The 14,606-nt window shown below is 31.0% G+C and overlaps 1 protein-coding gene and 1 long non-coding RNA gene across 4 annotated transcripts in view; one reads left to right on the top strand and one right to left on the bottom strand.

The window, feature by feature from the left end:
• Positions 1-6,612, top strand: part of LOC111640785 — a 20,121-nt gene extending 13,509 nt beyond the window's left edge. Inside the window, exons 2-4 of one of the 3 annotated variants that reach the window (XR_002759317.1) lie at positions 5,731-5,891; positions 6,161-6,287; positions 6,456-6,612. This is a non-coding gene — a long non-coding RNA (uncharacterized LOC111640785). Of the gene's footprint in view, positions 1-5,292; positions 5,397-5,730; positions 6,288-6,455 lie in introns of those variants that run through there. The other 2 variants (XR_002759316.1, XR_002759315.1) reach the window with 2 other exon arrangements.
• Positions 1-14,606, bottom strand: part of LOC111640784 (extracellular matrix protein FRAS1-like) — a 57,134-nt gene that overhangs the window by 14,378 nt on the left and 28,150 nt on the right. The window contains exon 9 of the mRNA XM_023386844.1: positions 7,153-7,210. Within this exon, the coding sequence (XP_023242612.1) occupies positions 7,153-7,210 (58 nt within the window). The remainder of the gene's footprint in view (positions 1-7,152; positions 7,211-14,606) is intronic.

Raw genomic sequence — 14,606 nt, 5'->3', positions numbered from 1 at the left:
ATTATTAATCATCTGTGATCATCTTTACATTAGTTTACAGTGCCATTTTTTATTCACTTCTGTTCATTGGTCCCGGTCCGCATGTTTGCTTCGTCGTGGAAGGATCTCGCTCGATAAAGGAAATCTCGAGGTATTATCAGAAAGTGACTGATTTTATTGAAAAGAAACATCCCGAAAAGGTTCACACTGGCCATATTGCCACTCAGAGTAATGACATTTGCCAAAGTCTTTTTAGAAACATTTTAAAAAGTAGGCAAAGCCAAACCTCTTTGGATAGATATTTTACCAAGCAACCTCTATCCAGTGAGTGCTGGTGGAAGTGAAGGAAAAAAAGCAAAAAGCAGTGAATAAAAATTTTAAAATATATATATAAAAAACAATACTAATTTTTTTATCTTTTCTAAGTTATTGTTACATTATGTTATGTAAGTTAAGTTTTAGTATCATTTCCCTTCTCCCTCTCTTCAGCCACCAGTTTACACCTCCACCGTCATCTATCCTCAAAGGTAAAGTGCAAATAAAAGTACATTTTTTTTATCAATTATTATTCTATTACGATTATTTATACATTTACAACTACAAAACGCATTTTTCAGTGTTTTCCTTAGTATAGTTATTTTTTTTTTAAATGTATTACTTAGCTTTAATTTGAGTGTGTTCTTCATGTTGGAATGAATTATTTGGTTTTACATGTAATCGTATGGGGAAAAATGATTCACCTTATGACATTTTCATGATACGATTACCTAAAGATTAACCCCTTCTGGGTTCTTCTTCAGGTAAATCAGCTGGATCGAACACGAATATGAAAAATTTGAACAAATCCGAATGCTGTTGAGTTTGAATTGTTCGGTTTGTTGTGTATTCTGTCACATGACATGTTTGGAAGTGCTCGAACTTAACAATCAATGTCCAAACGGAAGAGCAAATTATGTCAAAATACATAATATATGTGAGAGTGAGATAAATAATTAAGAATAATCTCACATGTTTCCCAGTAATTTTTTCTTTATTCTTTACCACGTAATAAATAGTATAATGCTTTCTCTCCATATGCAGTAAGTTCTGCCATGTCATGGAAAGGCCAATGTCGTCTCTTGTAATAATGCATTAGGATGTGTCGTACGCCTCAAAATACGCCTTACTGCATACGGAGGAATGGCATTATACTATTTATTTCGTGGTAAAGAATAAAGAAAAAATTACTGGGGAACATGTGAGATCATTATTAATTATTTATCTCACTCTCACATATGTTATATATTTTGACATAATTTTCTCTTTCATTTGGACATTAATCGTTAAGTTTGAGCACTTCCAAACGTCATGTGACAGAATACACAAACAAACCGAACAATTCAAACTCAATGTTCGAATTTGTTCAAATTTTTCATATTTGTGTTCGATCTAGCTGATTTACCTGAAGAAGAATCCAGAAGGGGTTAAGAAAACATTTGTTTTGGAAGATTAATCTCTGTATGCACCAGTTATAGGTTCAAGTATTTCATATTTTGCTATATACAACCCAGTGTGCAGTTGCTGTGTTATAATTTGCTGCAATTTGAAAAATTGCAGACCTGTAAATTCCAACTGTCTTCCATCTTCCTTCCTTAATCTCAAGAATAGAGTTAGATAAATGAAAACCGAGACCAGACACAAAAAGCTTTTGGGCAGGAGGCCCTGATTAACTATATACAAACTTCCATTCTAGACTGAAAGTCACATGATTTCAATTCAAAAATTATTCCCTGAAAGGAGTTAGATAGATAATCAGCACAACTCTATTGCTAACAGGAAAAGTATGATGTATGGGGGCAAGACTACTAATTTGAGGTGGAAAACATAGATCAAAACTTGCAGCCTGGCAATGTGACAATGTCACAATAAATAATTGCTCATTAATTTTAATTTTATTTTTCGTTTTCATGTAAAGGTCAGTTTTAATTATTATTTTATTACTTTTAAATTTAATTATTATTTTTAATTAAAACTAAAAATAATAATTAAATTTAAAAGTAATAAAACAATAATTAAAACTGACCTTTACATGAAAACGAAAAATAAAATTAAAATTAATGAGCAATTATTTATTGTGACATTGTCACATTGCCAGGCTGCAAGTTTTGATCTATGTTTTCCACCTCAAATTAGTAGTCTTGCCCCCATACATCATACTTTTCCTGTTAGCAATAGAGTTGTGCTGATTATCTATCTAACTCCTTTCAGGGAATAATTTTTGAATTGAAATCATGTGACTTTCAGTCTAGAATGGAAGTTTGTATATAGTTAATCAGGGCCTCCTGCCCAAAAGCTTTTTGTGTCTGGTCTCGGTTTTCATTTATCTAACTCTATTCTTGAGATTAAGGAAGGAAGATGGAAGACAGTTGGAATTTACAGGTCTGCAATTTTTCAAATTGCAGCAAATTATAACACAGCAACTGCACACTGGGTTGTATATAGCAAAATATGAAATACTTGAACCTATAACTGGTGCATACAGAGATTAATCTTCCAAAACAAATGTTTTCTTAACCCCTTCTGGATTCTTCTTCAGGTAAATCAGCTAGATCGAACACAAATATGAAAAATTTGAACAAATTCGAACATTGAGTTTGAATTGTTCGGTTTGTTTGTGTATTCTGTCACATGACGTTTGGAAGTGCTCAAACTTAACGATTAATGTCCAAATGAAAGAGAAAATTATGTCAAAATATATAACATATGTGAGAGTGAGATAAATAATTAATAATGATCTCACATGTTCCCCAGTAATTTTTTCTTTATTCTTTACCACGTAATAAATAGTATAATGCCATTCCTCCGTATGCAGTAAGGCGTATTTTGAGGCGTACGACACATCCTAATGCATTATTACAAGAGACGACATTGGCCTTTCCATGACATGGCAGAACTTACTGCATATGGAGAGAAAGCATTATACTATTTATTACGTGGTAAAGAATAAAGAAAAAATTACTGGGAAACATGTGAGATTATTCTTAATTATTTATCTCACTCTCACATATATTATGTATTTTGACATAATTTGCTCTTCCGTTTGGACATTGATTGTTAAGTTCGAGCACTTCCAAACATGTCATGTGACAGAATACACAACAAACCGAACAATTCAAACTCAACAGCATTCGGATTTGTTCAAATTTTTCATATTCGTGTTCGATCCAGCTGATTTACCTGAAGAAGAACCCAGAAGGGGTTAATCTTTAGGTAATCGTATCATGAAAATGTCATAAGGTGAATCATTTTTCCCCATACGATTACATGTAAAACCAAATAATTCATTCCAACATGAAGAACACACTCAAATTAAAGCTAAGTAATACATTTAAAAAAAAAATAACTATACTAAGGAAAACACTGAAAAATGCGTTTTGTAGTTGTAAATGTATAAATAATCGTAATAGAATAATAATTGATAAAAAAAATGTACTTTTATTTGCACTTTACCTTTGAGGATAGATGACGGTGGAGGTGTAAACTGGTGGCTGAAGAGAGGGAGAAGGGAAATGATACTAAAACTTAACTTACATAACATAATGTAACAATAACTTAGAAAAGATAAAAAAATTAGTATTGTTTTTTATATATATATTTTAAAATTTTTATTCACTGCTTTTTGCTTTTTTTCCTTCACTTCCACCAGCACTCACTGGATAGAGGTCGCTTGGTAAAATATCTATCCAAAGAGGTTTGGCTTTGCCTANTTTTTTTAAAGTAAAAAATTTGTTATAAATAAGTGATTTAAAATGTTACTAATAATTATAATTTGTAATTAGTTGTGTAGCATAATGGTACGGATTTCGATGTAAAACACCCTTAAGAGAAAATTATAAATTTGAAAACATTGTAAATTGATAGTACAAGTACTGTAAAAAAGATGAAAGAACATGTGGGAAATCTTAAGGTATTATAAAGTGTCTTTTTATGTCTTGTAAACATTTTCTACTATAAAGTTGTTTTGTGTAAATTCAATATGAATTTGTTTTGTAGCACTGAAGAGGGGCAGGAAAATTAAACTTGCCCGAAATGCATATGTGAAAAACAATAAAGGAGATTTTTAACCTGTTGAAGCTGTGAGAAAGTCTACCGAAATTTTGTTCGGATTGAAGAGACATTTACCTATATAATTAAATATTAATATTATAATATAATAGGGGAGTCTGTTATTAAAATAAGGTACAGGCCAAAATTACACTAACATTTATAATTAAAGAAAATGTTTAATACATTCCACAAAAACTGCATACTTTTGTTTATTTCTTGACATAATGGCTTTAAACGTTAAGACATTTATCCCAGCGTGACACTAGTTTGAACATCCCTTCATGGTACTGTTGCTTGTCAAGTTGCTTGAAGTACTCCAGAATGATGTCTTCCAATTTCTCCTGATCTGCAAAGCGTTTCCCCATCAAAAATTTCTTTAAATCTGAATAAATGAAAATCCAATGGAGGGCTAAATTTGGACTATATGGAGGATGTTTCAGGACTCCCAATTCCATTGTGACAATTACAGTTTGGTTTGATTTGATGTGTAGAGTATAGTCCAGATTTAGTCCCCTTTGATTTTCATTTATTTAAACCTTTAAAGAAATTTTTGGTGGAAAAACGCTTTGCAGATCAGGAGGAATTGGAAGACACCGTGCTGGACTACTTCAAGCAACTTGACAAGCAACAGTACCATGAAGGGATGTTCAAATTAATGTCACGCTGGGATAAATGTCTCAATGTTTACAGCAACTATGTTGAGAAATAAACAAAAGTATGCAGTTTTTGTAGAATGTATTAAATATATATTTTTTTAATTTTTATTCACTGCTTTTTGCTTTCTTTCCTTCACTTCCACCAGCACTTTCACTGGATAGAGGTCGCTTGGTAAAATATCTATCCAAAGAGGTTTGGCTTTGCCTACTTTTTAAAATGTTTCTAAAATGACTTTGGCAAATGTCATTACTCTGAGTGGCAATATGGCCAGTGTGAACCTTTTCGGAATGTTTCTTTTCAATAAAATCAGTCACTTTCTGATAATACCTCGAGACTTCCTTTATCGAGTGAGATCCTTCCATGATGAAGCAAACAGGCTGAGACCGATGAACAGAAGTGAATAAAAAATGGCGCTGTGAACTAATGTAACGTCATATGGTGAGTTTTTGTTCATATCGTGAAGCAAAATTATGTTTGAATTTCATATCGTATCCTGAAAATTTCGTATGCTAGGGTGTTCGTATCCTGAGGTACCACTGTAGTAAGTAACAAATGTAAAATGCATATATTTTTTATATTTTATTTTCTATAACTGATAATTTCTTTTGTTTCAATAGGATACATACAAGAAAGACATTGGTTGTACACAAAGTGTTTAGCCGGCAGAAAAGAGGGTAAGGGAAAGGGGTGGAAAAGAAGGAGGGAGAGGAGATATCAATAGATAGTAGAGAATATGTTTCAATAGGATAACAATATAGACAATGAAAAATTTATTGATCAAAATTATCCAATAGAAATTGAAAATAAAGTTAATTTTTACTTATGTGAAATATTACATTCATTTATTTATTTAAGATTAAATAGATAAATTATTACTAATTTTTCTTTTAAATGTGTTTTTCTTTGTAGTGTGTTGTTTGTTTATTTTACCATAAAAACTATAAATTTTGATCTTTGCTGAATGTAAAATATTTTTATACATATATTTTAATAAAGAAATTTTCATAGATAAAGAAAAATGGAACATAATTCAGAACTCAAAAACAAATTCATTGTCTGTCGCAATGTGGGGCACCAAAACACTTTCTGAATAAAGTGTGTATGGAAAATTATGCAACCAAACAAAAGATACAACTAAAAACGCACTGTCTCCAAACAAAATATTAACAGTAAGTATTATTATAAATTTTATAAAATTGTTGATTATTTTATTAAAAAATTAATATTTAATAATGTATATATGTGCATTTTTGACATATTTATGATTTTACAGCTGTTTTGATCTCTTATCAAATTAGCTTTGATAATCTAATCAATATTGAGTTATTTTGTTTTCTCTGTGGAAAGCAGTGTTTGTTTTGCTTCAGAAAAAGTTTTACAATATGTTTTTCATTGCATTTTTTAAAGTTTATCTAATTTTTTCCTCTAATTTTGATAGAAGTTTTATATGCAGTTGTAACAAAACACTCAATGCTGCAAATGCACTTCCTTAAAATTATTTCATCTTTCTTGATACTGGGCTAGAAGTTCTGAAAATGTTTCAAGATAAAATACCAATCCTGAATGTAAGGAGTTATTATTTTAGAGATTGTTTTTAGATTATAATAAATGTAAGAACACAGATTTTGAATCTAACATGAAATAAAATTTAATAGAAGATTCTTTAATTATATTATCCTAATTTAATTTTTTGTCATTTATTATTTTAATTATTTCTATTTTTCCCTTAAAAGGTCTTTTACGAAAATGATGTGAACAGCAAGGAATGTCTTTCAAAAGAAGAAAAATTAATGCGAAAGAAAGTGAAAAAATAGCAAACATTAAGAGAAAAGGCTTTAAACAGAAAAAATAAATTTAATACTGTACTTTGATTATAAATAAATAGTCTTATTACATGTACAATTTCTTGTCTTCATACGTTTATAGATTAATTCACTATATACACAAATCTCTAAACTTAGATACGTCATTACATATTAAAAATATAAACTTTGAAAAAAACAATTTATTATTTCAATGAAGTGTTCATTATTAAAAATAATAATGAATTAGACGGATAATTCAAGTTCGTAATTCATACTCAATTAAAACTAAATTTTAAGTGTAAGTTTAGATCAAATTAGTCCCAATTGGTTTTGCATGGAAATTTAGACCCAGTAAATCCTATTGGGTCAATATGGTCTACTGGACCAATGGGTTCTACTGGTTCTAAATTTCCATATAAAACCAATAAAAAAATTTTTAGCGGGAAGCCTGCTACTAATTAAGAAAAAAATGTTTGTGGCCTGTTGGAAGCATAAATCACTTGTGGCCACAGGCAGAAAAAGTTGCTCATCACTGATTTAAAAAACAGTTTGCAATAAAATAAAAATATATTATAAGTATAGGTTTTTTAAGTAGAATGGATGTTGATAAAACAAATGTTTTTACCTTCTGAAGAAACACAAGAAGGACAGCAGTCATCATTTATTTGTCTTAAAATCTGCCCCTGAAATGAAATTTTTAATATATTATTTAGGAATTTCCAAATAAATCTTTTTCAATAAAATGAAATATTAAAATGAGTGAAATATAACGTAATAATTCCTAAAAATATATTTTAAGAATATTTCAAAAAACAACAACTCTTTTCTAAAAAGCAAGAAAAGCATTTATAAATATGAATGAAACTTCTTTATTGAAGCCTATTTCATTCTAATATTATCCCAAACATTTTCAGTCCACAATATAATCTTAAAAAAAAACACATTCAAAAATGAAATAGCATAAAACTTTTTATCTACTACAGACACATTATTCCTTTTGAAAAATCTGATTAAGAAAATATTGGAAAAGATTGTTAAAAATCCAAGCAAAAAATTCAAGCTACCAACCAATCAACTACAAAACAGAAAATTTAATCCAATTTACTACTATCAAATGCTTTAAATGGTAAAAATTATCACCACTATTGGTTGGTGTATTTGAAAACAGAGTGCAATGTATTGCTTTTGTTGTAAATTGTCTTCTGAAACAAAAGTTGCACTAACTTTTGAAAATACAACTGACTAGAAATGTAGAAAAATGTACAAGGCAAGGGAGGTTAAATGCACAAATTAAGTTTCAATGGATATTTGAATGTTTATAACACTTGAAAAGTCTTTACAAAAGAATTAAAAGCTCTACAACAATTGATAATGTTAAATACATATTATTGTATCACACAACTCTACAAATGCAATGGAATTTAAAAGGGGATGCCACTATATTGATTAGTAGTACAAAGTTCCTTTGTCTGAGTCCAGTATGAAGCTACTTTGTTTTATCTCTGTTCCCAACAATCACATATTTTTTTGTAATTTCTACCTTTTAAGTTTAATAAAATGACATAACATGGTATCAGAATTCTGACCTTATGAATGGATCTCCTCTCACCATCTTTTCAGACTATACAAGGACAAAAAACAGGATGGAGTCCAATGTAGCAATGTACACATTGTAGAGTGCAAAAGAGGGAAACAAACTATAAGGATATTTATGTTTACTGAAGAGAGACAACAAATTAATAACATATATTATGTTAAGTTTGATAAATATTATAAACCTTATCAGAATCATATAGAGGCAATCCAGAAATTATGTAAGGGTGATTTCGGCCATTCTAGACTCCCACCCACCCGTGTAATAAACCGTAATATTTTCTTTGATCCCTCTCCCCTTCCCTATCTTACGTAATATTTTGGCATAATTTTATAGACAGTTCTTAACCAAAAAAATTTTTCTATGAAACCCTAAAAACCTTAGGTCCAAAATATATAATTATTAATTAGTTAATTAATATGTACTATTATTTANCTGTAAAACTACTGGGCTCTCCCACCACGACCAGGTGGTGACCACGGGAGAGTTATTATTATTATTATTATTATTATTAATCAACGTCATAATATTTGTTTTTATATTAATTTTAATTTTCACAAAAGACGCAAAAAAAACTTTTGCCAGATCGACTAGCAAGTGCACGTGTCAACAGAAATGTCATAGAAAATTATAACAAGAGAGAATAAAAAACCATATTCCGTTGCCATATTAATTACATCTTGGATAAGGTCAATAAAATAAACACTACATGCTGCTAAAATGTGCTAGGTGCACCTGGGGACTAAATCATAAAGCTTATAAAACTCTTTATAATGGGGCAATACAACCAATGCTACTTTATGCGGCCTCTAGCTGGGGTCATGTAACTAGTAAAAATTCAGTAGCAATAAATTACTCTCTCTTCAAAGACAGTTTGCCATCAGAATTTCAAAGTGCTGCAGAACTGTTTCTACTAATGCTTCTGATACTAGCAGAGCTCCTTCCTTTGCCACTATGTACTGTAAAAAAGGTTCTAAACTACTACATCAGAACTACAAACATCAAGGCTCAAAAACAGTCTACTCCTATCTACGGCTCTTCATACGCTACCAATTGCAATTACCCTATCATCTGTGATCATCAACCCGTAAACAAGGTTATTCCCAGGTTACATTTGGTGTCATCCGCTCCCTCCATAGATAACCACGCAGACATTAATATCTACACAGATGGGTCCAAAAGCTCTCTTCTTGTCGGCTAAAGTATCTGAATCTTCTTCCAAACCGGCATATTTTGCCCAAAATGTGTTAGAAGGTACAGACACTTCCCACATATCTACATCTCTCAAGCTGAAGAGAATGCCGACTACCAAGCTGTTCAGGGGGCAACTTCACTACCAAATAAAATTCTGTCTATCAACATTTACAGTGATTTTCAGTCTGTCATGAAAGCTCTATTAAATCCCAATTGCAATAGCAATAAAATCGCATATATCCAGCACCATATTAAAAATCTTGTAAATAAGATAACTTTTATATATTTTCCTGGCCATACTGGCATACTAAAAAATGAAAAAGCCGACTTTTAGCCTTTCTCATTTCTACACTCACATCCCTCTCTCACGCTGTAGCAGCCTTAAAAGTTACATTCATGACAACACTATGCAAAAGTGGAATCAACAATGGTCAAGTAGTAAAACTGGTAGAATAACAATACTTTATTTTCCTAGCGTTGAATGCAGGTTCTCATCACCACTTAGAGATTTAACATTTGCTACTGCTCAACTATGTACTGAGTATGATAATTTTAGAAGCTACCTGGCAATGTATAACTGGACAGAAACTGCCTCTTGCTTTTGCTCTACAGAAAACCTAGACACCGTGGACCATACGATGTATCATTGTCCAATTTACGATCAACATACACTTATTCCGAAATTAGAAATCTTTACGCTTGGTTTCAAGTAGCCACGTCCACTCGATAAGCTTGTTCAGAAACCACTGTTTCGTGCTTTTTACAATTATGTTCAAAAACATGGAAGAAAAGACTATTTATAAGTTATAATTTCTAGTTTTACATTTTGGTTTTTACTAAAAGCCAAATACTAATTTTATGTTTACTTTGTATCATGTATTTTAATTTATATATTCTTAGTGTTATACACCCATAGGAGTGGTGCACTTAATCTAATAAAAAAAGAGAGAGAGAGAGAGAGAGAAACCACCACACAGCCTTTCTCCCATGAAAAAATCGTGTAGAGCATGATTCTGCTAGCGTTATTACTTTATCACATCAGACAACGAGCTTCTTAATAGAAACGGCCAAATTAAAGCCAAATTCAAAACTTCACCGTTCAACGAGATAAAAAAATAAAAATAAGAATATTACGTAAGACAAGATCTATTACCCCCTACCCCCGTATAAGAAATCGTAAGAAATCCTTGACCCCCACCCACCCTAAAATACCTTACATAATTTATGTACGGCCCCATACATCAGTCATTTCAATTCCATTCATGTATAAGCAAATGAACTAGTCGATTGATAATTCCACTATTCTCAAAAATGAATACATAAACAAACAAAACACCATAAAAAACCTTAAAATATCAATAGCATAGAGTTTTAATGTAATTTACACTCAGAAAAATGTTTTCATAATTCATAATTAGATATAAAGTAATTTGTCTAGTAGTAGGCAGTTAAACCTCTATCTCATGACACTTTTAATAATTATAATAAATTAATTTTTAATTTAGGACCAAAATTAAAACATGCCATCTGTAATTAAAAATTAAGGGCCTTGAATGCTTAAAGTTGTCCTCAGTCAGTGCCATTGAGTGGCATGTACAGTGATACCTAAATTAATAGTTCTGGATGTGAATATTGGATAGAGATCTGAGTAGTGTAATTGTCAGGTTTAAGCCACACTCCAGGCCAATTTTTTTTTTCCAAAAATTCTAAATGAATAATTAATTTATTATAATTATTAAAATTATAATGGTGACTTAACTGCCAACCTCTAAACAAATTATTTTGTATTTAATTATTAACTTATCCTATTCACAGTCCAACAATTAATTATATAGATCAAATTTAAAACAACCATCAGTATTTTGGATAAATGTGGATCATAAATGGTCACACAGGTTGCAAATGGATAACAAAAATCATCAAGAAAGCTTCATTTCTTCACTCCTACATAATAGAGGATAGAAGTATAATAATGTGATGTTCGTAACGAGAGGTACTTAATTCCGCAAGCGAAATGATACAAAAAAAAAAAAAAAAACACTTAGTAATATTTACAGCACAAAGTATTTTAATTTTCTCTGAACAGGTTTTTTATATCGGATCCCAACTTTACAACTTTATGAATTTTATATACATAGGCATTAAGTACTTGTCCTCCAAATAGATAATTCATAAACGCGCGACAGTCAGACGCGGGTTGTATCAACTTACACTAACTTATAACTATCTTAAAACTAAGGAAAATAGAAAAGTAGAAGAAATAAGGAAGGATAAGGAAAGGAATAGAAATACCCAGGGTTTTCATAGCGACGCGCTCTTGGGTAGGACACAACTTCAGATCTCCCTCTTATTCGTGACCCTTTTCTTGTCGTAGACCTTTCGTCTATTTTTGACTTTGTCGTCTTTTCTCAATGATCTCTTGGCGACTCGCAGTCTTCAATCGTCTTTCTCAAGTTCCGGAGCACTGCCTTTTTCTGCCTAACTCTTCGGAATTCTCATCCAGACTAACTCGTTCTCTGTCCGTAAGGCCCCAGGCCTCACTCTCTCTTTTGTTCTACTTATTTTCTTGGAAACGATAATCCTACCCAAGGGCAAAAAGGGTTAGACAAGAAAGTTCTAGAAGGAATTTAGAACAAAGAAACAGGAAAGAAGGCTAAGATTAATCCAAATAAAACATACAACTATCCAATATCATGGCTGACGGCCACAATAAGACAAAATTCAAAGCACATCATAAATAATCAGTCACAGAAAGCCAAAGACACACCGTGACAAAGACTTTATTGGAGAACAAAGAATAGATAAGTCAAATCAAATTGACTCAAACAACAGAGCAACAAGATAGACATAGACACTTTCAAATACACCAGTGATCCAAATAGGTCAACAAACTTGCATTCTCAATTTGCAGACTATGTGATTTATAATTCCTAAAGGAAAGGCTACCTTACCATAAAGTTTGTTTATGCAACTTTTTTGCCGAAACAAAGTTTTTAACATCACAATAATTACTAAATAAGAATTAACATTTCAAAATATTTAGATAATTACTCAAACAAAAGCATTATTATTTAAATCATATGCTCATAATTATGCATAAATGAGTAAAGTAAATTTATATCAGTAAAAAAATTTATTTAAATTATTAATTTAAATTACTCTTTTTGTCTTACATTTTTGCAAGGAGGACTTGGAGGACATTCTTGGATATGACAAACAATGTGACCTACTTGGCAAACACAAGCAGTGCAAGGATCTTGGTTCCATATTTCACCATCCTGTCAAAATATAAAAAGTAAAATTAGTTAAATAAGTCAATGTTAGATTATTATTCTATAGGATAGCATATGTTATTCACAAATACGCAATGAATTGCCACTATAAATTAAATAAGTTTTTTAGATAGAATCTTAAGCATATAATTCAGATTCAATAACCAAATTTCTCCATCATATCACATTTTTATTTTTCTTAGCTGGTTTATATATATAACAGAGGAAAAGTATACAATCAGTCATTTTTTGACTGATTGCATACTTTGGACTTGGAATACCTTAAAATGTTGAGAAATGCAAAAACTTCTGTCAGCCTGTTGATTCTGGCAGTGTTCACTGGTGCTTTTATTAATATTTCTTATCTGACATGTGCAACTGAATGCATGCTCAATCTGTATTTTCAAAAAGTTCTGTTAAGAAGTTTTCAATTTTAATTTTTTTTCATGTTCCATTATATGTTCTATCAGTTAAATCTAATGATGTCTGTTTTATATGGAAGAAAATGTTAGTTACAGTAAAATTTTGTTCTTTTTGATGATTATTGGTATCAGTGGTGTGATTTATCATCAGATAATCTTAGTAATATCAGTAAGGAAATGGAGAAAAATTCTACCAAGACATTAAAGAATTGAAGCACCAGTATTGAGGAAATATTTGAAATTATTTATTCAATATTAATTTAATTATAATTATTAAAATTATAATGGTGACTTAACTGCCAACCTCTAAACAAATTATTTTGTATTTAATTATTAACTTATCCTATTCACAGTCCAACAATTAATTATATAGATCAAATTTAAAACAACCATCAGTATTTTGGATAAATGTGGATCATAAATGGTCACACAGGTTGCAAATGGATAACAAAAATCATCAAGAAAGCTTCATTTCTTCACTCCTACATAATAGAGGATAGAAGTATAATAATGTGATGTTCGTAACGAGAGGTACTTAATTCCGCAAGCGAAATGATACAAAAAAAAAAAAAAAAACACTTAGTAATATTTACAGCACAAAGTATTTTAATTTTCTCTGAACAGGTTTTTTTATATCGGATCCCAACTTTACAACTTTATGAATTTTATATACATAGGCATTAAGTACTTGTCCTCCAAATAGATAATTCATAAACGCGCGACAGTCAGACGCGGGTTGTATCAACTTACACTAACTTATAACTATCTTAAAACTAAGGAAAATAGAAAAGTAGAAGAAATAAGGAAGGATAAGGAAAGGAATAGAAATACCCAGGGTTTTCATAGCGACGCACTCTTGGGTAGGACACAACTTCAGATCTCCCTCTTATTCGTGACCCTTTTCTTGTCGTAGACCTTTCGTCTATTTTTGACTTTGTCGTCTTTTCTCAATGATCTCTTGGCGACTCGCAGTCTTCAATCGTCTTTCTCAAGTTCCGGAGCACTGCCTTTTTCTGCCTAACTCTTCGGAATTCTCATCCAGACTAACTCGTTCTCTGTCCGTAAGGCCCCAGGCCTCACTCTCTCTTTTGTTCTACTTATTTTCTTGGAAACGATAATCCTACCCAAGGGCAAAAAGGGTTAGACAAGAAAGTTCTAGAAGGAATTTAGAACAAAGAAACAGGAAAGAAGGCTAAGATTAATCCAAATAAAACATACAACTATCCAATATCATGGCTGACGGCCACAATAAGACAAAATTCAAAGCACATCATAAATAATCAGTCACAGAAAGCCAAAGACACACCATGACAAAGACTTTATTGGAGAACAAAGAATAGATAAGTCAAATCAAATTGACTCAAACAACAGAGCAACAAGATAGACATAGACACTTTCAAATACACCAGTGATCCAAATAGGTCAACAAACTTGCATTCTCAATTTGCAGACTATGTGATTTATAATTCCTAAAGGAAAGGCTACCTTACCATAAAGTTTGTTTATGCAACTTTTTTGCCGAAACAAAGTTTTTAACATCACAATAATTACTAAATAAGAATTAACATTTCAAAATATTTAGATAATTACTCAAACA

The sequence above is a fragment of the Centruroides sculpturatus genome, unplaced genomic scaffold (assembly GCF_000671375.1).
Source record: "Centruroides sculpturatus isolate CEXI.00-Female unplaced genomic scaffold, Cexi_2.0 scaffold1478, whole genome shotgun sequence".
NCBI lineage: Eukaryota > Metazoa > Arthropoda > Arachnida > Scorpiones > Buthidae > Centruroides > Centruroides sculpturatus.
This window is presented reverse-complemented; position numbering and strand designations above follow the sequence as displayed.